Below are 27,807 nucleotides of genomic sequence, written 5' to 3'. Positions count from 1 at the left end.
CCCTGCATCGTGTCCTCGAAAAGACACATGCTTTACCTGGGGAAAGCTGCGCCTGCACATGGAGGGTTGTAATCGCTACAGGTACAGTCAGACGAGTACTTGTACGACGACTGAAATAGGACAGTATTATTGGGTCCCGCACCCGACAATTTTCACGAATTTACAATTCGCTCCCTCAAAAATTATTTCCGTTAAGCATTTTTTAGGAATTAAAATGTAAATTGGAAAATAAAAAAAATGTATATTTTAGTTTTAGGTTGAAATATATTATTATTAAAATAAAAAATCGTAAGGTGCATTTAAAGTTTGCTAGAGATATATATTTTTAAAATTATGCGATTAAAATTATTTTATGTATTTCTTCATTTTTTTCCCGAAAAGGGAAAAAGATAGTAAAATTTTAAATTCCAAATCTGTCCCTTGGCGCTCGCTATAAATCACCGGCGTTGCTCTGTTCTCGCCGTACCTTTCTCTGTGTCCATCTCCTCGAGCAGAGAGCAGAGAGCAGCAGCTCGGTGTTTGCGGCGAGCGAGAGTGATGACGAACTCGCAGACGGCCACCGTCGCGGTGAGGCCTTCGGCGGCCACCGCTGGATCTAGGAAAACCCGCATGCACCGCCTCATCGAGGAGGAGGGCGTCGTGCTCATGCCCGGGATCTTCGACGCCCTCTCCGCCGCGGTCCTACAGAGCTCCGGATTCAAGGCCGGCTTCATCTCCGGCTACGCAGTCTCCGCTTCCCGCCTCGGTATGCCCGACATCGGCCTCCTCACGTATGCTCTCCCCCTTCTCTCTCTTTTCGTTTCGTTGCTTTTGCTTTCTCTGATCTGGCAGAGCTTCGATCCGCGCTGTCACTCGCGATTTCTCTTCTATTTGTGAAATTGTAGGCCGCCGGAGATGGCGGATGCTGCTCGAGCGATTTGCGCGGCGGCTCCTAACGTTCTGTTCATCGTCGATGCTGGTAATCATATTTTCCCCTCATTTTGAACCCCCTTTTAGTAACTGGTAGTGAATTGGAATGGTGCGCGATAAAGGACACTGGCGGATTTATGTTGAGGAAGGCATTTTGTCTAAGAGAAAGCGTCTTTTACCAAGAGAGAGATTGAACTGTTTTTTTGAAAATTTGACTTCTCAGAGTTCTTAAAACCGGATTGGGGATCTGGGACGTACATGAAGTTTTCCCTATTTCCCTTTTTCTTCTGTTCTTTTTCCTTTTAGAAAACTTTATAATTGATCTTTTTGACAGAACATCCGTCTTTTTTCCTTCAAATAGCTCTGCTTGCTCTCCTTCTTAGTTATTGTTGTGCATCATCTTTGTCGCTGATACACGCTTGGTTGAATAATCTTGGTGGTGTGAGTGTTCCAGATACAGGAGGTGGTAATGCCATCAACGTTCAGAGGACTGTTAAAGACATAATTGCAACTGGTGCTGGTGGTTTGTTCCTTGAGGTGCAATGCTTAATTCCTGTTTCCTTCGTTCTTATATTTGTTCCTGGACTTTAGAACTGACTTCGTTCTTTCTCTTACATTTGCATGAATTCCAGGATCAAGTCTGGCCAAAGAAGTGCGGTACGACATCGACATTTTTCTTTAACTTAAGATGCCATTAACCTGATCTTCTTTGCTCTTGTCAACCTAACATTGTTTCCCCTCCCTTTGGCAATCAGGACATATGCAAGGAAAACAGGTGATACCAGCTGAGGAACATGCAGCCAAGATAGCAGCTGCTCGAGAAGCGATCGGCGATGCGGATTTTTTTCTTATCGCTCGGACTGATGCTCGTGCAACTGCTGGCGGTCTAAACGAAGCGATCGCGCGGGCTAACCTCTACATGGAGGTACTAGAACTGTGCATCGTCGTGCAAGATTAGAATTTTCCCTCTACTGATAATAAATGACCACTTCTGCCATGATCTCGCGCAGGCAGGGGCGGATGCTTGCTTCGTCGAGGCTCCACGGAGCGACGACGAGCTGAAGGAGGTGTGCAAGCGCACGAACGGCTTCCGAGCTGCCAACATGCTGGAAGGCGGGTTCACGCCGTTGCACACGCCGCAGGAGCTCAAAGAGATGGGTTTCCACCTCATCGTGCATTCCACCACTGCCGTCTACGCCTCGGCTCGCGCCTTGATCGACATGCTGAAAGTGATGAAGGAGGAAGGAACGAGCAGAGATCACCTCCACAAGCTCACCACGTTCGAGGAGTTCAACAGCGTGATCGGGCTGAAGGAGTACAACGAGACCGGCGCTCGATTTGAAAAATTCAGAGTGCCCTCCAACTGATCGCGCAAAGAACGAGCAAGCAATTCGTGAGCGATGTTTATGAAGCTGAGTTCGTTATTTGGTAGATGTATTTGCTGTCATGTTTGTGAGCGTGGACTGCTGCTGTTGCCTGTTTGAATAAATTCTTTGCTTTAATGAATAAAAAAAATTGAATTATATGGCACGCGCAGAAGACCGTTCGAAATATTCAAACGCTTTACTTGAGAACTTTCTGGAATAAAGATATTATTTTCTTAAAACGATATATATATATATATATATATATATATATTATTTGAAGTAGGTCAATCGAAGGAGACGGAGGAGCGCAGAGAGTAGTTAAACCCTCTCACATCGAACCCTCGATCACGATCGACTTAGGGTTCTCCGTTTCGATCCTCTCTCTCCTCCAAGTCCTCAAGCCCGAGCGATCAAAGCAGGAAGATGAGCACCCACGCCGCCCCTCTTCCGAGAAGGAGCGGCCTCGCCGCCCGCCGCGCTCCGGCGGCGGTTAAGAAACCAGTTCCGTTTGAGGATGGCAGCACCACTTCCGCAACCGCTGCAAACGGGAACGCCTCCAAGCCGAACTCTGCCACCCTAGCACCGTACGGTTGTTTCTTTTCGTCGTGTTACGGGTTCGCCTTTTTATGGATTTCTTGTTGTGATTCTTTCTGTCTGGATGGGACAGCGGGGAAAGGACTGTGAAGAAGCTGAGATTATCGAAAGCTTTGACTATTCCGGAGGGAACCACTGTTTCCGACGCGTGTAGGAGGATGGGGGCGCGCAGGGTCGATTCTGTGCTCCTGACGGATGCCAACGGGCTTCTCTCTGGTATTGTTACCGACAAGGTTTGTTTTGTTGATTTCTTTTGTTATTGATACTGCCATCTTCTTTGTTTATGAGGTTAAGTGTTTGTGCTGGGCTTGGTTGTCGCTTCTGCAGGATATTGCCACAAGGGTTATAGCGGAGGGTTTGAGGCCGCAGCAGACACCTGCGTCAAAGATAATGACTAGAAACCCAAATTTTGTAATGTCTGATACCCTAGCAATTGAAGCTCTGCAAAAAATGGTCCTAGGTTAGCTTGTTCATGAATCATTACGCCTTCACATTTATTTGCTCATAGATAATGCTTTACTTCACATTCTGAACAGTTAGAACTGAAAGTATCATGCACGTACTTTTATGATGATTTTTTTGACATTGTTTTCTGTTATAAATGGCTCGGATGAAACCTGAATTCTTACATCAAGTAAATGAGCATAAATACCATTGATTGTGGTCAAGGAATGTGCCTTCCTCTATACACAACTTGAGTCTAAATGTGAATTTGACAAATTGAACTATTTTAATGGAGGTTATGTTATGTCAATAAAAATATTTTTCAATGCCATCTAACTAATTCAAAAGTACATTAAGATATATTCTTCCATAAAAACAAGGGGCATGTGTCCTAACATACCTAGACTTACAACAATTATTATTTTCGGGAAAATATTTTAATTCTTCTCTAAACATGAGATAATATAGTAGTGAATTTGTGTACATGTTATTTCCTAGAAGTGTATGAATGACACCCACTAAAATTATTAGATTGGTCCGTTTTAGCTTCTAAATCTAAGCTCACCGTCCCCATACATATAATTGGGTTGATATTTTCACTCCTAAAATCTACATCTATTGTGTATATGGTGGAAGTTTGGGTGGTTTTTCTCATCATGCCATTTATTTAAAATATTGATGATTTGTGTACATGCTATTTCCTAGAAGTGTATGAATGACACCCACTAAAATTATTATTAGAATGATCTGTTTTAGCTTTTCTAAATCTAAGCTCATCGTCCACATAAGTGTAATTGGGTTGATATTTTCATTCCCAAAATCTACATCTATTGTGTATATGGTGGAAGTTTGGGTTCCATCAAGACTAAATGGTTTATAGAACAACTCAAAGTTATGGAAGAGTTGTTTACTCTGATTTTGCGTGGTAATTAGCTCCTACATATGATTTGCAAAAAAGTAATCCTGAAGTGCTACAGCTGATAGTACATACTTCGTTAGATGATGATATACTTTAGAATTGGGAACTTTAGATCTTGATCATGTGATATACACATTTACCAGAGAAGAGACTTTCCTAGTAGGAGCATTGATATTTTGTAGACCATATTATCTCAATAAAGTTTGCTGTTGCTCTTATCTTTTCTTAGGCACTATATTTTTTGTAATTACAACATTTCTAATTGTTCTTGACATTAACTGGTCTTTTCTTTTGCAGGAAAATTTAGGCATCTTCCTGTAGTAGAAAATGGTGAAGTTATTGCCATGCTGGATGTTACAAAATGCATGTATGATGCTATATCAAAAATGGAAAAAGCTGCTGAACAAGGTAGTGCTATTGCAGCTGCAGTCGAGGGAGTCGAACGTCAATGGGGAAACAACTTGTCAGGTTTATACAGGACACTACTTCATTAGGGTCCTCTGGTGTTGTTATTTGCAGCATGTGGATATGCTGAATTGCTCCTCAGCATTTTCACTCATCATAAGAGATGAGGATTGAAAATCTAGATGGTTAAAGAAAAAACTTAAGTAGATTAGTTGAGACATCATTTGGTTTCAGATTCCTTGTACAGTTTTACTGTTTGGAATGATAAACTAGAAATGTGTACTAATGTTGATAGGGACATGATTTTGATTCATATTCTTTTTACAGTTTTACTGTTTTGAATTATAAACTATAAATGTGTACCATGTTAGTAGGGTATGAAAGGAACTTTCACCTAGCTCTATGAAGTCCTTCCTCTTGTTGTTTTACAACCCAATTCGTCCTTAACATATACCGGATTTAGCTAGTGTTTGTTTTAGGTGGATTCAAGTTAGTATGTTTTTAGTCACATACGTGACAAAAGTGACATAGGCATGAGAAATGGATGATCTAGAAATGAGGTGAAGGTAGAGGCGCACATGTGTCAGTCAAAATAAGAATGAATTGATCAGTATGTTTCTGGTTGCACGCATGACATTTACTGAGGCATGAGAAATGCATGTATCTAAAAAGGAGATGAAGGTAGAGGAACATGTGTATCAATCAAAAGAAGAATGAATTGGTTCTTCTGTTCTAATGGCATTGAAATTTGAGTTCTATTTTGATAAGTGTTGTCTTGCGATTATATTCAACAGCTCTTATGGCTTGAATTAAGAGTTCCTGCAATAGCAATTCTAACTTGTTAGTCCAATCAACCAAAATCAAATGAAGGGTTAAAAATGTAAAATTACCCTATATTGTCATTGGTTATGTAAAGGATCTAATTTTAAATTATTAACACATACCTTGTTGAGCCTAATGATAGAGCTTCTGAATGATGCATGAAAAACAAAGTTCTAGTTAGTTTTATAAGCTTCTTTATGATACATTTTTATTATTGGTTTTATAAGTTTCGCTTTATTAGTCTCCAAAATGTTGGAATTGACATGACTTGATGATGATGACATTGACAATAAAGCTTCTTTATCCTCTGTAAAAGTATTGCACATTGATTCGTTGGAAATGTACTTAGTGCATGTTTGTACTTAGGTGATGATTTTATGGCTGTTTAGGCTTTTTGAAATTTATTCTAAACAATCTTTTGCTTCTATCACTCTAAAGATAACTTTGCTTATATAATTACTCTATCTACTTTTTTGAGTTATTTATTATTCATTCTTTTTCCTTGATGCAGTGCCTTATGCTTTTATTGAAACTCTCCGAGAAAGAATGTTTAAACCAACTCTATCAACTATTGTGACAGAAAATTCAAAGTATGTCTGTATGTTTTAGTTTTGATGGTATTCTTGTATCAATGCTATTATCATTAACCTTTTGAAAACCTGTCTGCAGAGTTGTGTTGGTATCTCCATCGGATCCTGTCTCTGTTGCTACAAAAAGGATGCGCGAGTTTCGAGTTAACTCTGTGATTATACCAACAGGAAGTAGTGTTCATGGAATTCTAACGTATGTTGCTCATTGTGATTTTTTAAATTTTATTGTTTATTTATTTTTGACTCTGGTTGCTTCATAAGAATTATTTTATGCTCTTGCTAAATTTAGTTTGTTGCAGCTCAAAGGATGTGCTTATGCGAGTAGTTGCTCAAAATCTTTCACCTGAACTGACTCCTGTTGAAAAGGTAGTTTATGCTAAATTGATTTTATAAAATTGCCATGTCCTAAATCCCTTTTGCGAAGGGTTTTATAATTTTTAGGTATTATAGCCCTGAATAACTCCTTGAGGTCAGGTCAGGTCTCTAAAAGCCATGTTGTCTTCTTATAGTTTGAATATTTGTATTGAGGTGTACTCCTTATATTTAGGATCATTACATATTTCATCATTATTCTACAATTGCAGTTTCTGATCATAGGTTCATGATTATTCTATTCATCTGTTCATCGTTCTTGATTATTTCATAAAGAAAATTACTAGAAAGAGAAACAAAACTTGGTAGACCATCTCTTTGTCTGTGATCGCTTTCTTTTCCATATATCACTAGGATTGTTGCAATGGAGTTCCTGTCATGGTTTCTGAAGCTAACCAATTTCACCTGGATTCCTGAGTTGGGTGTATTTAGTTAGGATGGAAGCTGTCTCAAAATTTTCAAATATGATAGACAATAGATCAGATTGAAAGTGCATCATTAAATCAATATAAAGATATCAACATAATAATTTGATAGAGGTATGATATTTAGAATATTAGCTTTATATATGAGATTTTATGTGGTGCAAGTGCAACAATATGCAGTATGGCTGTATTGATCTAGGTTGGTTGGTTTTGGCAGGTCAAGTTGCAATCCCTAGCAAATGGCCAATAAAGAGTCATTATTAGGAAGCCTGGATTTAGGAAAAAGTACTTGCAAATTAGATTGATAAGGATTGATGCTATGGAGTTGAATTGACAATTTGTAACGTGATTCTTAGCAAGTCTGGATTCCTGAGGAGGAAACTCACGGCAAGTTGACAAAAATTGAGCCTATTAGCCTGACAATTCATGGAATCTTCTAGTTTTGTTGTATCATTATAGGTCAACTTTAAGGATGCAAATTGATATGTAACAGTCAATTTATATTCTGTGAAGTAATTGATAATCAATTTATATGATGTGTAGTTAAATTTACTAGTAATTTTCTTTGATAAATATGTTGGATTTTGTCAATTTTGTATCATCAAATGAATTATCTATTGAATAAACATATTTGTTCATGTCAATTTTCACTCTTCATTATCGTGTTGATATTGTTCTCAAGGTTGTAATTCTTTAAATCATGTTGTTTAGGGATTTCCAATGGCTATTAAATTTCAATAACCTATAAATTCTTATATAATGTTTCAAATCTTTATGAATTTTTAGGATGTTGGATTTGTGAATTTCATTCCAATAAGTATCATGATGATTCATCCTCTAATTTCCATTTTATAGGTGATGACGTTGAACCCTGTATGTGCCACACTTGACACCACAATTCTTGATGCATTGCACATTATGCATGATGGAAAGTTCTTACATGTTCCAGTACTAGACACAGGTAATCCATTTATTTTTGTGCATGAAGAAATTTGTTAACATTTTTTGTTCTGATTTTCTGCCACATCTTCAAAAACAGATGGCCACGTTGTTGCTTGCTTGGATGTTCTGCAATTAACACATGCAGCCATTTCCATGGTATTTAATATGCTTTTATATGTGCAGTTACATAATGAAAAAGATTTCCCGTTGCTCTTTGAACATGAAATGGTAAATTCAATTTCATCTTAAACAAGAGAAACAATTGGTTGTACTTTTAATCTCCAATCAAAATTTTGAGTATCATGGTCTTTTGTTTTTGATGGTCCTATCAAATTTGCAGAGCTCTCTTGTAAGTGCATTGTTCTAGTGGATTAAAAAAAAATTTGGACTTGCATTAACATAATTAAAATTAGAACAAGCAACAGGTACAAAACGTAGTTTCATCTTTGTTTTCTTCTGCTCTTTTTTTTTTTTTTTTTGACTTTGGCATTACTCTTCTTTGTTATTGTTGGTGCTCCAGTTGGTTTTTCCTCTCTCTGTGGTGTTCCATCTCCTTTTGATGGTTGAAAAGTAAAATTGAAGGACAAGTCATGGCAAGAGAATCTTCAATTATTTGCCAGTTCTAGATTTTACCATTCGAGGTAGATTGTCTTGAGCAGTACCAGACAAAATATGTTGGTACAAACAGCACAGTAAAATTTACTCGTGCTGGCATGATATATTTTGACAGTATAAAACTGAGACCACCAACTGACAAGTCATGACTAGGAATACTTATCTATCTTTTTCATTTTTTTATTAAAATTTGAGACCAACTGTTGGTAATTTTGCCATCCAACCTATATGTTGCATTCTAATTCTAGAGATCAATGGAGTTTGGGCGCTACAATACTGCAGTGGTATTGTCAAAAAATTGTGACTTCTCCAGATCACGTGCTTTGCAGAATAACTAGAAACAAACAAGAAATAATTGATTGGGAATGAAGGCTCAAAAAAGGGAAAAATTTTACACTTTTTTGGCATCGGAAAGGTAGCAATTCCAGGAAAAATTAAGAAGAAATCCCTGGAACGAATGGAACTTGGCTTTGATACCATGAACAAACAGATGACCGGATTTCAATCTCTCCCATATAAATGTACAAGCTTAAATATGTAGGGCAAATGCAATTGGAAAAGAGGTAAGTTTAACTAATAGTAAGGGAAATAAAGGAAACAAATGTACAACCATTGTGTAGAATATACTACCTGTACAAGATATGCAACTATACAGGATATTATTCTGATAGATAACCTAATTCCACAAGATATTGTCAAATAACATGACATTAACAAACAAATGCCCCCTAGGTTATTCTTGATGTTTCTTTTACGTATCACAATTTGATCACAGAGCTATTTCTTGTTTATTATTTTCAATTTTGGTTCACTTGAATGCATCCTTGGTGCATTTCATTTATGAAGGTTGATGGAGGTGCTGAAGCTGCCAATGACATGGCAAATACAATGATGCAGAACTTTTGGGATTCTGCCCTTGCCTTGGAGCCTTCAGATGAAGAGTGTGATACGCATAGGCATGTTTTAGCATCTTTTTCTGTTATATTTTCCTTGCTAAACATCTATTTATGAACTTTTATGTTTTTTTGCAGTGAATTGTCAACATTGATGACATCTGAGTATACTGAAAGTGGGAAGTACAAGTATCCCCCTCATGCCGGAAACTCATTTCCTTTCAAATTTGAAGATCGAAAGGGGCGTATACACAGATTTAGTTGTGGTCAGTATGAGACAATGTCACAAGAACCCTTTCTGTTTGACAGAGCTTCAATTGATTTCTACTAGTTGCTAAGGTCGGAACGGTTTGTCTCAACCTTTCTTGTAGACACTGAGAATTTGGACGAACTTGTATCTTCTATAATGCAGAGGATAGGGCTTGATCATGACGTCGACAAAGTTCAACTTTTGGTGAGATCATATTTCTTGTATGCATTTATGTGTGGTGTTATTGCATAAGGTAGTGTAGCTCAATGGTTAAACCGTGACTGGTGCTATGCAGTATGAAGATGATGAAGGCGACAAGGTTCTTCTTACTACAGATAATGATCTTGTAGCAGCTATCAATCATGCCAGATCAGCAGGACGGAAGGTACTCTTTTCATTATATTCTCGCCATTCATTGATTTAGGGCATTATTTTCAATCATTTTTCTCCAAGTAAATGCCCCGATGTGCACATACCATATAAATCAAACAAGGTTTTAGAGCAGTCCATCCAATTCCTGTGTCAGTGTGCCAATTAGTGATATGTCCATATTGTATGAAATTCTTGAAGAGTTTTTGCTATGTATTCAGTAGGCCTATTGGTCCTTATCCTCCTCGGGTGTTTCAGGTTCTGAGGCTACACATCGATCACTCAGAAACGAACAAGGAAGCTACAAAACCAGATTTGGCAGAAGCCCATAGAGGAAGCTTGGCAACTCTCCAATGGGGGATTTTAACAGGAACTGTGGTACTCGCTAGCGTTGGAATTATGGTTTACCTGAAACGATCCAATTCGTGACTCGTTTAGCTTTCGCGCTATGAAAAACCATTAGTAACTCTCCCTCACGCAGAGACTTTGAGTGCCATAATTTATTTGCCCATGGCCAATCGCACACCCATTGCACATTTTTTTTTAGCTTATTAGCGAAATCAAATAGAAGTATCATTGTTAATGATATTGATCAAGCAATGACAGGAAAATTTCTGCTCTCGAGTGTTTGCACCATGTTATTGATCAAATATTTTGGTTCTTGTCCCGCTGTTACTGTTAGGAAATTGTTGATGTATCACAATCTATTCAATGTAAAACTCTAGCTCGTAGAAGATTCATTCGTTGAAATTTATTTTAGAATTCGATTACTTTTCCACCCTCGAACAATAATTAATTAAATAAGTTTAAAATATCAAATTTTTAAACAATCAAATCAAATAAGATTGAATTGATAGTCTAAATGAATTTAATTTAAATTAAATTTAAATAATCATTAATATTTAATTTAATTTAATTTGATTTAATTATTTTATAACGTCGTAAAATTTACGTCTCGGCCGTACTTCGACCGGTTCGTATTTTTAAAACCGGCTCATCGAACGAACCGACCTCGTTGCATCCGCTGCCAATTAGCTAACGTCCAGCCGGAAGCGTCCGCCCACACTTGGACGGTCCGGATGCCGTCTATACGTGCGACCCACTTTAATAGTCTATTTAACCTGGCCGCCCACGATCACCCCTCTGATCCCTACCTCTTCGATAGGTTCGCTTTCTCGAATCTCTGCTCACTCAGTCTCGGCGGCCATGGCAACCAGATCCCTCGTCTCCGCGCCTCCTCCGTCCCTCCGCCTCCCCTGCGCCCGCTTCCCCGAGCGCCTTTGCCCTCCGAGCCTCACGCTTCGAACTCCTGTAGCGGGTTTCGCGAAGAGCAGACTCGTGATGCGATGCTCCGTTGACGGCACGGTGACGACGGAAGTTGATGTTCCTATCGAGAAGAGTTCGTCTCTTTCGTATCTTTTTTTTTCTCAGAGATCGATGACCCGTACGGTCGAAGTTTCTGATATTTTTGTTGCCGATTTTCTTTGAAGGGTTTCCGCCTTTTCCCGCCGTCATGGACATAAATCAGATCCGAAATATCTTGCCTCATCGGTGAGAATGTTTTTGCAACTGGCATTTTGATTTATGAGTAGGTTACTCGGGGAGATTTGACGAATGGGATTTTTTGCGGCTTGTGTTGTAGGTATCCGTTTCTATTTGTTGATAGAGTAATCGAATACACACCCGGAGTTACAGCTGTTGGGATTAAGAATGTCACCATCAACGATGATTTCTTCCCTGGACACTTCCCCGAGCGCCCGATAATGCCTGGTGTTCTCATGGTCGAGGTATCTACTTAATCATGCCATTATTGCTTTCCTTTCTCTCGAACGTATGATTATTCTTGATAAACGTGTGGAATCTACAGATACAATTTTAAAAGATTCAAAAAAGTATTCTCAGGTTATAGACCTACTTTTTAATCACACTGAAGCAGGGCTTTCTCTGTAATTAGACATAATAAGATCTAGAAGGAAAAGGGATGCACAAAACATGAATTTCTCGATTTAGAGAAATTTAGAGATCCTTAAGCAGAGTTATCCACCAATAGTTGAAATTATTCCTACTTTAATATTTGAAGTTACTTTCCCATTATCATTTTAGCCACCTTATAAGTATAATAGTCCTCTTCTTGATAGTTCAATCTTTTAGATTGCCCATATGTAACTTTCTTATTTACTCACTTACCTACTTATGGTTATCCTTGAAAACAAAGTTGCAAAATGATGAAAGTTGATAATTTGACTGACCTAGGTGCAAAGAGATACAATCATAGTAGCTAATTCTTTCCGGTAAAGATTCTCTTACAAAGTTCCCCTTTAACAACCAATTGTTGTATTGGAGCCCCATGAGAAAATTTTTCTTTGAGGATTTACTCGGGAGGGTCGAATTAGATGGATAACTTGCTTAAGCTCGACTAGGTCTTGGTAGGCTCATCTAGACTGTAAATGAACACAAATAGGCCTATACTACTATTAGACTAACTAGGCTGTCATGCTGGTTTGAGTTTCCCAATTACCAAATTATTTCAAACATTCAGTTTGAATCAATATATCCGAGATTTTCCTGTCCAAGTTGTTGAGCTGTAAGTATGTTAGGTCGTGCAATTACAATCTGCATCGATCATTGTCATCATCATCTTTCAATGATGGTGGAAGAGAAAAGTTGTTTTCTTTCCCTAATTCAATGAAATTAAACATTGGTTATTAGATTCGTATTTAGATAAATAAAGTGTGCATAAATGCTTGCCTAAAACAAAGTAAGTGATATGCGAACTTGAAATTCAAAAATAACTAGAATGATCCCAATCTAATTTTGTCACACTGAATTTTTCTTTTCTGTTGAGTGTCAAAATCTACTTGTATTCTTAAGCATCTTTAAACAAAGATTTGAGTACGCTTATCATCAGCATGTTGAGACAAACATTGAAATTGAGTAAGACATTCAAGGATTGTTTACTAAGTTATCTGAATATTTCTCTCTTCCCAATCACCATCACCATTTTCAAGCTGTGTTTGTCTATTTGGATTCATCTACATAAATCTTGTCCTTCCATTGACCTCTCAATTTTGCTCTATGTAAATCTATATTACTAATAATATCTCAATTTAGCTCTATGCAAAGCTATATTGCTAATGATATTCAATTAATTAAATTTTTTATTACATTGACTCTGTCCTCTTTGGCTACCTCTTACACGTTATACTGCAATAGATTCAACTAGTTGATACTAGTACACTCAAACATGAGAGTAAACTACCAAAAATATGAAATTGACAGATTTTAAGTCCCAGTTATTTGATGAAACGACCTGATGAACAATATTTTGTATCAAAATTATGCTTTATGTTTATACTACAACTTGACTTGCTTTACTTTAAGAAAAATATAATAAAGCATATGCAACTGTGAAGTCTACTACTAATAATCTTAATTCTTGATGTATTCACACCAAACTATTAATTTACAGAACTCTCATATCACACCACTCTTAGAGTACATGGAATGATCCAAAGTTTGCCCCTCATAAATCATAATTCTGTATGGTGATGCAGGCAATGGCCCAGGTTGGAGGCTTAGTCATGTTGCAGCCTGAAGTGGGCGGCTCTCGTGAAAATTTCTTCTTTGCTGGAATTGACAAAGTGAGATTCCGGAAGCCCGTGATTGCAGGGGACACCTTGGTCATGAGAATGACCCTGGTCAAGTTGCAAAAACGCTTCGGAATCGCAAAAATGGAAGGGAAGGCATACGTCGGTGGTGAAGTAGTATGCGAGGGCGAATTTTTAATGGCTACGGGATCTGGGAGCGAGTGATTCCTGGCACAAACAGATCTCCTGACCCATCTTTTGCCAAGAGGAGAGGATGAGGATAAGTCAACTCTGTTTTTCTTTCTTCCAGCTAATCCATTTTCATAATTAGAATTTCCTTATTCTGAAACAATCTGATGCGTGGAGAGTTCAGGGACGACAACAATTTCTGTAGAAACTTCTTCACATATAAATTCGTTCTCCATGGACTGTTATCCCTTCATCCCAGCTTGATCGCATAGTTTGTCTAAAATGTTCGTGTTATTTGTCACAAAATGATTTCCCATTTTTTATTTCTAATTTATTTGTGTCAGAATGAGTTTTGCTGACTCATGAACTACTAAGAAGCTTCCCTCTTTTAAGTTATTTTCTTTTAAAATTTAATTATATAAATTTAGAAATTATTTTTTAAAAAGCAATTTTGTATATACTTCATTATGTAAATTTTATATACTTTAAATATTTCATACACATGTTAGATATAAACTTTATTAAGTTTCTTTATTGCAATGTCCAAGCTTCCATCTTTTTGTCTGGTTTTCTCATTTATTTCATCTTCCATTTCCAAACAGAAAAAAGAACCTGCCATGACTTTTCATAATCAAAACACAAACACGCAATCTTATATGAACAGATTTAAAGGAAAGTAATCCTTCACTATAATAAATTAGCGATCGAGATGAAATCCAACATCCAACTACTGCCAAAGAAGTCTCTACAAAAACAATACTGTATAGCCCCATCTATAGTAGTTTTTTGGTAGATCATATCGTCGAAGATGGCAGCATATGAAACATAAGTAACTCTCTATTCAGTTCCCTGATGCTCCAACATGGAACTCAGTATTAATTCCATATCCTCCATTAGCATATCGAGGTCGGTAACAATCCGATCCTGACACGAGTGTTACAAATATATCTTCAACTCATTTGCTTGAATCTCCCGGATTCAAGGAGGCAAAATAGTTTTGATTTAATGGATCGGGGAAAATGCCCCACTGGTGCAAGAACCCTTCTCCTGTAGTGATTTCCAGTACCAGCAATGCAAGGACAGCTAGCATGGCTGCTCTGCCATTCCAGGTCTCAGCGCTTCGGGTCCAACCCCATTCCCACACTGCTATTGGAGGAGGTAGCACTGCACGCTTCGAGTCGTAGGCTGCCAGTAGCTCTTCTACACTCCCAAGGGGAACAAGCGACTGCATTTGCCCAGAGCTTAGTAAGATTTAAACTATCAATGATGCATTGTTAATGGTTTAGGAATTTAACAACTTGAATCAGCTATGCAAATTCTGATAGCTCAAAATCATCACGAACAATGGAAGAGAGAATGATTGTTTCATAGACCAATTGGTGGATCATATCCCTCCCATCACTTGATGAAGGGATAGCTCATAGCTTGACTACTTTTTGCATTTGCTGATTCCATGGATTGAAAACCATGGAAACCTCAAAATGGAGAGTGACAGACAGGCTTAGTCTTACCACTAGAGTCATGCATGCTACGATGTAAATGGGTTTTCTACCGGTTACAAGGTTGACTTAATTAAACAAAAATGAGAAGTTATGGGAGATTAGAGATAAAAAGAAATTGACAGAAGGGCTTAATCCATATATGAATGAGAACACCTGACAATGAATAAGAACAAGATTAAAAAAATATTTAGACAGCTTGAAGACTAAGATGTAAAATGGAAAATCAATTAGTGATTCACTTTGCTGTTTACTCCCAATTCAAACTAGTAGAGAAAGGAACAGTTCCTAGTTAACTTCAACTTATGCATATGATTAAACTGTTGACTGTTACCTGTCGAGCCTCAATGCTGGAAGCTGCCATAGCTCCTACATAAGGAAGACTTTCGATAACAGCATCAGCAAGATCTGAAATAAATGTAGGTTCACATCCTAAAGCAGGAACACGCCCCCAATTCTCGATGCCTGATTTGAGAGCCAATTCTTTATATTCCACATCAATTTCTTCTAGTGTTTCAATATGCTCACTGACAAAACTGCAACGGATGCAAGAAGTTTATGACAGCTCAAAAGCCAATTGAAACATGCATAATCTTCATACAAACAAATTCTTGAAGTACCCAGAACGAATAGATGATACATAGATGCAAGTGTACCTAATAGGAACAGCTAGAAGACTTTTTACTCCTTTTTGCCCAAGCTCAATTATTGTTTCATCAGTGTAAGGTTTCAACCATTCCACAGGTCCAACTCGACTCTATTAAATCATTCAATGAAGCTTAGTTGAAAGATGGTGTAAACAATCAAAAAGGAAAGTGTTGAAGATATCATAGGTCAACTACTGGTAGCTATTTATTAGAATAGACGATAAAAGACTTGCTTTAGATCATAAGAATTTCAGATGCTCATCTCTTGCAAGCATCATACTACCTTCGGGTGACTTTCAGTGATTGTGGGTCAAAATCATTTTGGATCTAACTAAAATTTGAATGACTAGCAACTACCAGAACATATAGCCTGAAAATCAAAATTGCACTTAGGCTTCAGTGATTACACAGGCAAACTTATAGCAAGGCTTGTCAAGAATAACAAAGTGATTGAAAACGTTAAGGCTGAGTCCACATATAAACAGCAACAAGATAGTAGTAGGAATAATAGAAGAAAGGAAGACAAAGCAAATAATTGAGAACAAAAAGAGAAAATAGAAAAGTTGCAGAGTAAAGGGCAGATAAAATAGATAGGAGACACATTCGAGAAACCAATAAATAAGTAACAGATGACAACTGAAAAATATTTCCAAACAATTCAACTGGTGTACAAAAATGGCACTTCAAAAGCGTAATTACAGAAACAATCACAAAACTGCATCTGTATTCCATTTTTGTTCTGAACAAAAAATTTCTTTCATGAGAGTGAACAGTTAATGACTAAAGCCAATTACCACAGTTTTAGACTTTTTTTCATGGCAATTACTCTATGGTGTGTTATGTGTTATCATTATAAATGTTGCTAGTTGAGTGGTCGCGTTAGTTGCATGCCATTGCACATTTTGGCAGTTCGGTTGTTGCATTTACTCCCATGAGTAGGTTGCATGTTGATAGTACTGTCAACATACTACTATGTTTAGATGTGATTATACTTGTGCCCAGATACTTTCAGCACTACAACTTGAAATTTTTTTAGAAATGTCAAGTTGGTTCTACTAGATTAAAAAGAGTTGGCGTGTTAATCATATCAAGATATTTTATTCACTAAGATTACATGTGCCTAGGTGATACCTATCAATCAATAGACTAGGGGGAATAATAGAGAGGGGAGGCTGAAGGTTCTATATGCAAGGATGAGGCTCGAGTTGAGTGCTCAGTTGTTGAATATAAAGAAGATGGAGGAAGAAGCATGAACACAGGAGAGAGTAATAGAAGTGAAGAGCAATGGAGGGACAGAGGAAGAAGGCAGAGGAAGAGTGAACCAAGAATGAAGTTGGCAAGGAAAATACACAGGGTGAGGGAGCAGCTGAAAATATGTTGATTGGATATTACCTTCATCTTTTGTCCCCCTTGGTCAAGATTTGAAAAAATGACTGAGAGGGAGATGGAGGTATAAGGGCTGATTTTTGACACAATCTAGTTTGAGAAAATGGAATGTAGGTTATAGTTTTCATAATTAACCCTTTCAAAAATGTAAGTCTTATTCAATGACAAGAAAACTGACAGTCTAATGCTAAGATGAGATTACTCATTCTGCAGTCAATTTACATATCATCAGGAAATTGGATAGTTTTTTTAGGGTTTTGTGTTGTGTCCTAATATAATGTCATAGTTATATCTCTAATATTAGATCAATACAGAATGTATTTTCCTAACAAAGTCCCACTTCTAGAGTTAACCCCTTGAGATGAGACTGCCGATTTTGAGGTGATGGTGATGGCCTCCCTGCAGCCATGTTTCTTCCGGGGTTCTATAGGTATGAAGGCGAGCTTGCTTAAAGATCCTGTTTCTGATTTCAGATCAGCCATCAAGAGATGCATCTTCAATCAATCTGTTGTCCACCAGCTTCACCTTTCGCTGAGGTCCGGAGTGCAAGCGCCTCTCCATCAATAACTTCGCCCACCCTTCTTATTGACTGCAATGGCTTCAGTAGTAGGTCCTCTCTTGCTTTCTGTGTCTTTGATGCCTCATGCTCCTATACACCTCCTTCCTCGCTGGAGCTTAAGCTTGAGATTCTTTGATTTGCTTCTCCCAGTCAGGGCAATACCTTGAGCCTCAGCGATCAAGTAGTGATTCCAAACAACACCTCCTTTCTCAGTGCGACTTTATTCTCATATTCTTCAACCAACAAGATAGTTATTTTGTGCTTGTCATCTTCTTGTTTCCTTGTGCTCGCCTTCCATACATACTCTCAGCCACTACTTCCCTGCCTTCCTGTGCCTTCTTCCTGATTCTCCAGTTGGAGTTCCCTTTATCAGCAACGAGAAGCACACCAGAGATTCTCACCTTGTAATCTCCTTGCTGACATGTCAGTATAACATTTTCACTTTCATTTTCATCATGGATCTTAGTTTTTCTGAGGTATTTTAAAATTTTTGTGATGAGCTGGACATATAATTTACTCTCCCGCATGAGAAAATGTGTTACAATTATTAGGTTAATGAAGTTATTAGTGTGGTGGGTTAACCTACATTGGATGTTTTAGTTTTAGGATTACGTGTTGAGTCATATATATACCATATAATATTTGTTTCTTTGAATTAAGATCAATAAAATATTTATTTTCCCACTTAATAGAAACAAGAGAGTATATTTATTTTTACCTCTCTAGGTATATTGAAAACAACAGAAAGGATGAACTTGTGTGTTACCAGAAAAGATTAACTTGTACTTCATTGTCTATGCCCATGTACTTAGCTGAATAGCTCAAGCTAATGTAAAGCATGAAAAAGAGGCCACGGAAAGCATTTGTTCCTAATAAACAACCACTTAATAAGCATTTTAATCTTATGAGCTATACACCTTACCTGGTAAGCAAGGGTGTAAGAATTAGTTATTCTGCGTTTTTCCAGCTCTTCCATAATTAAATCAACACATTCCTCCATCTCTGCTTTGTAAGGGTCCCCAGCTTCTTCCACGTAAGCAAGTGGAACGCCATGAGCACTAAAAAATAGCATAACCTAATAACCACTCCAAGGCAGGACATTTCAGTTCAACAGAAACAGTGAAATCAGCTGTCATTTTTAGTTCAAGGATTGAAGACGCAAAATATTTTAAAGCAAAAGAAAAGGCTCGACCATAGAAATAGAAACATGGATTAACAGAAATGAGCATTTAATGCAAATCTAATAATACACCAAAAACAGTGAACTTTAGTGCAATATTTGCAGTTTAATCGTCAAGATGAGATTAATCACATTGAGAAGGAATATTACACTGAAATGCTTTCTGAAAAAAACTAAAATATTCTCTTAGAAATGACTACACATGCACCTAGATACTTCATATGGACTGCGCAACAATCTGATCACATATAGTGCATAGGCTCTTTAAAGTATGCATATTCATCTTTGGGTTGTAAATGAATTGAACTATACAAACTGTTCATGATTCATCTATGACTCCTAAATGTGAATTGCAATCCATCCACCCCAAAATCTTGAGCTATTAGAAAAGAGAATAGCTTATGTATTGTAGTCTTAAACATGGGTGGCAGCATCATTATAAAAAATTTGAAAAACATTAGTATTGGCCATATCAGAATTGTGGGATTGAAATTGGTAAAACAATTCATAAATAATTAAAAGCAATATGGAAAGAACAAAATAAGAATATTTACTTAATAAGCAATCAAAAGATATATAAAGACCCAAAGAAATGTGCATATATATTTGATTAACCACGAATACTACTAATATTCAACATAAATTTAAAATCTTAATTATATTTAATTTTACTTTAGAATTTAAAGTAAATATTTTATAATAAAAATATATTTAATCTATTAATCAAAATCATAATTCAATTTAATTTAATTCATAAATTTAGTTAGCAAATTTAATAAAATTATTACTTTTGATTTATCAATTACAAATCTATAAATAAATTAATAAAATTAGTTGAATTAATTAATTTAATAAATAAAATACTTTAATTTTTAATCACTCTAACAAGATTAATTATATTTTAAACTAAATTTAATTATTATAACAAAATTAATTAATAATTATTTATTATAAATAATATTATTCAAACATTTAATAAGATAAATTAAATTTAAATAATTAATTATTTAACATAATTAAATTATTAAATAACATTTTAAATTAAGAAAATTAATGAATGGGTAATTGCCCTAAAAAAATCCCTAGTTTAGTTAAAGTTCCACCAAGGCCATTTTCCCTAAAAAGCCCTGTTGAAGCCCGTTTTGACTAAAATCCATTAAACCCCAACACTCCCTAATAAAAAAAAAGGAAAAAATTGAAGGAAAAAAATAGTTGAGCGAAAAAAAAAATCCAAAAAATGTTGTATCATATGACTATTTAGAGATCTCTCATATTTAGACATCTGCCATGAATTTTAAGATCATTTAATCATGTTTTGGTACTCAACTATGTTTTTACTTGGGCAAAGCATGACACATAATTCTTAAATCAAATAATGGCTCCTATATAGCCATAAGATGCATCACTTTTTTAAAGAATTTTTTTCCTTCTTGTGGCACTTTTTTTATTTTTTATTTTGTGGCACTAAATCGTAGTCAAAACTTGATTTTGTATTACCAGCTGAGTAAGCCCAATATCAAAGTCATAGATCGTGGCCTTACTTCATCCTCTACTACCTCATCAAATTTTTTCAACAAGGAGACCACACGATATGATACAATATATGAAGCCCCTCCCTATATCTTCATTTGCTCCAAACTATGATCTCCCTACGTGAACTGCGTACATTCACAACAATGGTCCAAATTTCAAGACTCCCTTGAGGTTTTAGAAAAGAGAACAAATATACCGAGCCACTCCGTAATGCATATGAGGTTCCATATTTTTTCAAAAAACTAATACCAGTTATACTAACGATGACATATACCTCCATATCTCAAAATATGAGTTTATTACTAAATAATACATCAAATTAGTAACCCTAAGCATTTGTTATGAAGAAAATGACATCTACACTTAACATATTAAATTAACTGTCCTAACAATTCGTAAGCCAATGCAAGATAGTATGCATATAATTGTAAGCAACACATATTCCATAAAATTCAATATACAACAAATGTTAACCTAGCAACACTGAGACGCTTCTTACTTTTCAATTTGGAAAACGGGTTCAATCAAATCAGTATTGACAGGCACGATTCAGATTCTAGAAAGCTAGAGATTGGTTTAGCTTGGATAAGCAGATGCAACGTGGTCCTTAACTAAAATAAACCTATGTGACTATATAAAGGATTTATGCGGAGGCTTTTTAAACAATTAGTGGCCACAACATCATTCACATTACGTCATGCAACACTGCAGCCATAGGCAATCCCCTCTCCTAACAACTCCAACCTCTCACCACTCCACTTGACACACTCAACTTCCTTATCATTCCACATAACAAACCCAACTTTCCATCTCCTTCATCTATCCTACAACCACATCAGAGTGACCTAACAGAAGCTTCTTCCGATTGGCACTTTTCATCCTAAATCCCAACCATAACCATTTAAATCACCCCTGTTATCATTCAAACTATAATTTCTCCTCCAAAACCACAATAAGATCCTGAATTTCTTCTCAGTGCAGGCAAATGCCCCCTGACAACTCATCTACAAATAAGGTTCAATAAATGGTGAATGTTGTAACACTTATCCATCCTCAAGAAGAAACCATCGTACTCTTGTCATTCTCCCCTGCCTAAGTTTCCCATGTGCTAACTAGCCCTAATTAAATAATCTCATGCCTTACTTGTAAGCCCTTTTTTTGCAATTATCTTTGGCTCCTCTCACCTGCTTCGTTCCACAACAGCACTTCCAAGAGACAGTTGCATGATTATTTGGCTTGCCATCAATCTCAGGGATTACTTCCAGATAATGTGAGGAACTCCAAGTGAGTTCAAGTGAAGGCCCAAAACTCATGTTGTATAAGCCTTACATGGCTAGACCCAATCTGTATAAGGCATCTGAAAAGGAAAAGTAATAAAAAGAATATAGAGGACAGTACTGTACACACACACACACACACACACATATAAAAGAAAGAACAGCATCAACTAAAAAGGAGCAAGTTAAAGATTTTGAAGTCATTGTTGTTGTATCGTGTAAAATTAGAATTCAAAATTTAAATGAATTTGTTTTCCTCATTAGCATCATCAAGACTACCACATAGTTTTGATATGCATTGAAGGAATAAAATGTGAAAAAATAGAACAAAAAAAGATACCATCTAAAGAGAATATGCAGTTGGGTAAAATTCAATCATACCTTTGTAGGTGATTCAAATTTCTGCAACTCTCTTTCAATTAAATCAGCCATTGCCTTGATATATCCTTCACGCTGATACCAAGAAGGTATAACAGTATGTTGCATATTGACCAAATATTCATCCTCCCTAGACGCCACAAATCATATTACAGGTTGATCCAAACTAAGCATGGAATATGAAGCCATATTTAGGACTCAACCTGAATATACTTTCCAATAGACGAAGACTTGAACCACTAGTTGATATGGAGAATTGAGGATATAGAGGAAGTACAACAAGTTTTGTGATACCATCAATTTTAATCTGCCAGCATAAGAAACAAATTAAATATTTACTGATATGTTTTGTATGTTCAATGCAAATTTCCAGAAATTGAACAAACTGAAAGGTGACTAGAAATTGATTTGCAGATATAATAGTTCAGGATCAGCAAAATAACTTGTCTGCATCTGTTGTACAGAAATATATTCAAGACTAAACAGAAAAACGTAGCATGCAATAAAAGATAGCAAATACCCTTGTCCACTCATCATTTCATCAACAGTTAAGATTCATGGATTGAGGAACAACATTTTTCATCTTGGTTCGGGATCAGCATTTGCAGCCTAATGCAACCATTTAAATTATACATCCATGATAACACCAAAATTTCTAAAGTCACATATAATCCACTTCAACAAAAAGACAGATACAGAAGTGTAAATTTGAAGTCACAGTCCATGACGAATAGATTTAGGGTCCATGCACTCCAAAGGATGAAAAAAAAATGGATGGATGAAAAAGTGAAAAAATTGAATGGATGTAAACAGAAGGAAGAACCCTTTTTTCCCCACTTTTCCATCCTTTGGAGTAAAGGAACCCTTAATGTGTATTGAGCCAACAAAACCTCCACCACAAGATAATTTCCCCTAGCTCACTATCACTTAAATACATCCATCTATATTTCATGGTTAAAAAGGAATAATCTGAACTGTTATTTCTATTAGCTGTTCAAGAAAGAAATCAGAAAGAAAACAAAAGGAAACTAGAGAAGGAAAGCCTGTTCTTTGTAAACTTTTATCAAAAACCATATAATACATAAAATCTGAATGTTCTATTTATTAGATCTCTAGACAAACAATTATATCACAGAAATTCCCACATCACTATCCGATTGCATTAAAAAACTAACCAACTTCTAGCCATTGTATAATGATCCAGCAGCAATGACAATCACTCAAACTTATAGGATGCACGTTTGATCTATAATATCTTTAACCAAGTAAACCAATCATCTATAGTTACACAAAACCATTCAATCTACAATAACAGCATGCTGTGATTCCAAACATTCTAGCTACCATTATGAAAGAGAATGAATTGATAAGACTCCTCCATGTCATTCAATTCTTATCTAAAATTTGGATTATTTCTGACCTGTTCAATAGCCTCTTCAGTAAACGGATGCCAATAACGCATTCCTACATACACCTTAGCAGGAATGTTCTTGTCACACAATGCCTTTCTCAACGCTTTTGCCTTTTTATTCACACAAAAAGGATCAATTACATTAGGTCTGTAGTAATGGAGAACAGAAATTTTGTAACTATTTTTGGAAGGAAAATTGAAGGGTTGCAGTAGGCGTCAATTACTGAAAGCAATTTGTAATACATCCTTAAAGCAAAGGGAAACAGTGAAATAAAATGATCTATATACAGAACTAGGAGTCTGGAAAAAAGGACCTAGTATGTGGAAAAAGTTCAGTTTGAAAATTTTGTTGAAACTAGAATGCTTCAATTTACATGAATTTTATGCAATACCGATCCAAAAAAATGAAGCACAATCTTTGAGTAGGAGCCTTCTTTTTTAAGTTTGGTCACCATAGGTTATCATATTTTCACACACACACACAATCTCAGAAACTTACCTGTGCATCAGTTATCTCTCTCAGCGGAGATCCACCACCAATAGAAGCATACCCTTCTTTGCTTTTAGGTGCTCTGACAACAGAGATGAATTGTGCTAGAGGCTTTTGAAGAAACCGGAACATTCTAGGAAGCCGAATTATGTCCTGCAAATTGAATCACACCAAGAAGGTTGTCAGCCTACACTAAAGTTATCAGAATTCATGTTGCAGGTAATGTCTGTGGCAAATAATTCACTTTCCGCATACTAACAGTGAAGTTGTCACTCAATGTTTCTATAAAGTGTAGGCAACCAACTTAAAGTAAATCAGTGCAATGCACCCTCTTAGTATATAGTTTTAGTCAGTACTCAGGTGCAAGCATAAATGCAGGGAATTGCTTGTCTTTTATACAACAAACGTCAAGGATATGCAATGTCAGCTTGTAACAAAAAAAATTTCATAAGTAGAAAATAGCTCAAACCTATATTGTAGTCTACATTATCAGGCCCAAATGACAAGTCAAAAAAAAAAAAACAAAGCTAAGGTGAAATGTTTTCAATTGGCATTGAAAGCTTACAATTTACAACAACAAAACATGAAAGTTAAAATTCTACTGATATAAATCCAAAAACTGCTTGATAAAAGTTTGAAAAATATCATGCTGTGGATCCTGGATTTTTTTTTATTTCACTAAATCTTATTTGAGTTTCAGTTAATCCTATAAAACTACATTATCATGACTACGGTTAAACAAAGTAAAAAATTAGTCAGTTGCTGATGACTATAGAGATATTGGTAAATTAGAACTTTGTAACTATAGTCCACTGACGCCTATGTACTCTTGAACCATTAGTTTGACAACTCCTAGAATATTCTAAAGATAATTGGTGCTTTACAAATGCATGTCTCAGGTATCTTTTTCCAGTAACATTATGTCATTGCAAACTATGAGCTGCATAACTTTCTGTAAAAGCATAGAAAGTCCAATATAATGTGCAAACAGAAGAAAATCAAAGGTGGAAATGCTAAGTGAAATTTGATATACCGGGTCAGCAAATAGATTAAACAAGAACGGTTGGACATCATCAAGGGTCTCTGGCCCACCTAGATTGAGCAACAAAACTCCTACTCTTTCACTGCCCACAACAAGTGTGTCCTGTGATGCCTGAGACGTAGAGGTGAGCAATGTTTCCGAGGATGATGAGTATAATTTGAATGATCTCCTATGAATGGATGAAGATGAATCATGCTTCCATAAACAGTTTATTGAAACTCTATCATTCATTATGTAGCATGGACTAAGATGACGTTCGGTGTGGCAGCCAGGATGGTTCAACATCTGAATTGAGCATGTTGCAGGCATTTTAATCCTGTTATATGAAATGATTAGTTATATGATGGAAGATTAAAGTATTAATGCTGATATGAACTTATCTCAACAAACATTGAAATAAGAATGAATAAAAAGCATCAGTTATCTAATTAACATATCTTATCAAAAGTTGAAAAATTAAGAGAGAGGATTAACCAAGTAAACTCATCTAAATTCATCTAGCCAAGCAAACGCTTTTAACTAAAAGTGTTTAACAACCCAAGAGAGCTTAGATTCATGCCAACCGAACATTATTGCATTCTTGGGGTTCCCCTGAGTCTACTTATATTTATTTTTCTAGATTTTAAACCTTCTCAATGTTTTTTGGAAAAAAAGTGTTTGATGGCCCTAGAGACCTTGGATTTGTGTCAAATGGGCATTATGGCACTCCTAAGCTTCCCCTAAGTATATAAGTGCTATTTTTTCAAGATTTTGAGCTCTCTATGATCATCAAGCACTTTTGGGGGAAAAAGTTTTTGATGAATCTAGAGGCCTCAAGTTCCTACCAACTGAACATTGTTGTACTCATAGGCTCCCCTAAGTATGTTAATGCTCTTTTTTCAAGATTTTGACCTCTCTGAGTTGTCAGACACTTTCTACCAAACATGTTTGATGACTACCACTCAATTGGCCAGTCTACTAGAAGTGACTCCAGTTAATTGGATATGATTTTAGTCAATTAGTCACCATCAAACACCTTTGGCAAAAAGTACTTAACAACCCTAGAAGCTTCATATTCATACCAAATAGGAGCATTGCACTCTTGGGGTTCCCTTGAATTTATTCAAATTCATTTTTTTTTCAAATTTTGATCACTTTAAGACTGCACTTTTGGTCAAAAGTGTTTGATACCTTAAAGGCCTAGCATTTATGTCAAATGAGTACTACTGCACTTCTGGGGTTTTCCTAATTCTATCCATGTTCATTTTTTTGACAATTTCAAACCCAAACCCTATATGACCATCAAACACTTTTAGTCAAAGATGTTTGATTGTGACCAATCAACTGAAATCACATCCAGTCGACTAGAGTCACTTTTGATTGATTGGGTAGTCAATTGACATCACTTTCAATTAATTGGTTAGTCGACTGATATCACTTTCAATATATTGATCCATCGACTCGACTAATGGGTCTGCTGAAGTGGGTTGGACTGAGGATATTTTAGAAAAAGTGTGTGCCCTTTGGTAAACTCCAAAGTTTAATATGCTTTTTGGGTATTTTGGAAACTTGAATGCACCCTTTCGTGAATATTTTTATTCAATTGACGGTCTAATTACTATATTTTATTTTTGAAGTAAACAAGCAAGTTAAAGGGTACTAGTAAAACTTACCTAAATTAATACAAGGAACTAAGATATGTTGCTTCGTTGGAATATATCAGTATTATGTTGTTAAAAAAGGAAGATAGTAGTCAGGTGACGCTACCTGATTCAGGTGTAGTTATCACAACTAATTTTCAAACAAGGAAATCGATGTATTTGACTCACAACAGAATAAAACATACTGAAAAGTAGCTTGAGAGAACGTAGCAAATTACAGTCTGAGGATGAAATTACCTTTTTGGCAACGACATCGTCTGAGACAAAGCTGAAGCACCGAGGTGCAGGCTCGCCATCTCTATGAAACCCCTAGTACTTGCTTGACAAGACGATGACAAACGCTCCCCTGCAGGATCATTCACAAAAACAAAATCACGCCACAGCACAGTAAATCAAGACAAACAGCTAGCGGCTCCTAACAAAAAGCGACATCTGTTTTTTCCTACACATGACAGGAGATTCACGTCCATTAACTCCAGGAAAAGTCATAATTCCAGTCCATCCTAACTAGAAACAACCTATTATCAGATGTTATATAAAGCATCGGAGGAGGAAAAACTGGAAGGGGGAAAAAACATCATCCGCGAAGAGTGAGTAGGGTTCAATCTTACACTGGGTGGCAGGAGAAGAGAGGGAAAGCGCCAAGATCTCTATCCCCATGCCGAAAGGATGCTACTTCTCGTCCTCCTCCGGATCGGAAATCGAGGGATTCGCGAGCGGAAGAACGAAGAAGCGAACCCCAAAGAAGAGGAAGCGTCCGGCGGAGCGTCGAGATTTTTTTTTTTTTCGGTGAAAAGAAAATTAACGAAAATTAATTTTAAATTTTAATCCGCAATGGTTGGTGTGGCTTTTCCCAACGGTGAGTCCAACGGCAAATGAATCCTAGCCGTCAGATTCAACACGGACGGTCAGATGCCGCCGAGGCTGGAGTTAAATTTATCGAACCTGAACAGGACGCACCACGGTCGGTGCCCACATGTTTACCCGCGTGTGGCTGTTAGAGGACCACCCTGTTTACTTGGGCTCCACATCTTCTATAAAAGATGGAATCCATCATCTTAACGGTCCACACG

At 36.6% G+C, this 27,807-nt stretch overlaps 4 protein-coding genes across 4 annotated transcripts; 3 read left to right on the top strand and 1 right to left on the bottom strand.

Annotated features, from left to right (window-relative positions):
• The first annotated feature begins 498 nt into the window (after positions 1 to 498).
• On the top strand, positions 499 to 2,424 carry LOC141813382 (carboxyvinyl-carboxyphosphonate phosphorylmutase, chloroplastic-like). Its single transcript, XM_074701342.1, has 6 exons — positions 499 to 770; positions 885 to 958; positions 1,364 to 1,446; positions 1,542 to 1,566; positions 1,665 to 1,834; positions 1,920 to 2,424. Exons 1-6 carry the CDS (start codon positions 538 to 540, stop codon positions 2,274 to 2,276), a joined length of 942 nt encoding a protein of 313 aa, XP_074557443.1. The 5' UTR covers positions 499 to 537; the 3' UTR covers positions 2,277 to 2,424.
• A 174-nt stretch (positions 2,425 to 2,598) lies between these two features.
• On the top strand, positions 2,599 to 10,537 carry LOC141813171 (CBS domain-containing protein CBSCBSPB3-like). The gene is made up of 14 exons (XM_074701088.1): positions 2,599 to 2,860; positions 2,944 to 3,103; positions 3,198 to 3,330; positions 4,531 to 4,701; positions 5,972 to 6,050; positions 6,130 to 6,243; positions 6,350 to 6,416; positions 7,703 to 7,808; positions 7,887 to 7,945; positions 9,251 to 9,360; positions 9,436 to 9,563; positions 9,669 to 9,751; positions 9,843 to 9,932; positions 10,175 to 10,537. Exons 1-14 carry the CDS (start codon positions 2,700 to 2,702, stop codon positions 10,343 to 10,345), a joined length of 1,632 nt encoding a protein of 543 aa, XP_074557189.1. The 5' UTR covers positions 2,599 to 2,699; the 3' UTR covers positions 10,346 to 10,537.
• Positions 10,538 to 11,072: 535 nt separating this feature from the next.
• Positions 11,073 to 13,945, top strand: LOC141813681 (uncharacterized). Its single transcript, XM_074701651.1, has 4 exons — positions 11,073 to 11,315; positions 11,407 to 11,467; positions 11,559 to 11,703; positions 13,471 to 13,945. Exons 1-4 carry the CDS (start codon positions 11,123 to 11,125, stop codon positions 13,726 to 13,728), a joined length of 657 nt encoding a protein of 218 aa, XP_074557752.1. The 5' UTR covers positions 11,073 to 11,122; the 3' UTR covers positions 13,729 to 13,945.
• Positions 13,946 to 14,293: 348 nt separating this feature from the next.
• Positions 14,294 to 27,508, bottom strand: LOC141813776 (ferrochelatase-2, chloroplastic-like). The gene is made up of 11 exons (XM_074701757.1): positions 27,346 to 27,508; positions 26,972 to 27,080; positions 25,086 to 25,410; positions 24,062 to 24,205; positions 23,572 to 23,673; positions 22,355 to 22,458; positions 22,155 to 22,281; positions 18,706 to 18,858; positions 15,848 to 15,948; positions 15,526 to 15,727; positions 14,294 to 14,917 (listed from the first exon to the last, which is right to left on the bottom strand). The coding sequence occupies exons 1-11, from the start codon at positions 27,392 to 27,394 to the stop codon at positions 14,648 to 14,650; spliced, it is 1,686 nt and encodes a 561-aa protein (XP_074557858.1). The 5' UTR covers positions 27,395 to 27,508; the 3' UTR covers positions 14,294 to 14,647.
• Positions 27,509 to 27,807: the final 299 nt, after the last annotated feature.

This window comes from Curcuma longa, chromosome 20 (genome assembly GCF_044706935.1).
Source record: "Curcuma longa cultivar G26 ecotype Majalengka, Jawa Barat chromosome 20, ITB_CL_G26_1.1, whole genome shotgun sequence".
NCBI classification, from domain to species: Eukaryota; Viridiplantae; Streptophyta; class Magnoliopsida; order Zingiberales; family Zingiberaceae; genus Curcuma; species Curcuma longa.
Note: the sequence above shows the minus strand (reverse complement) of the source record. Positions and strands in the feature narration are given on the sequence as shown.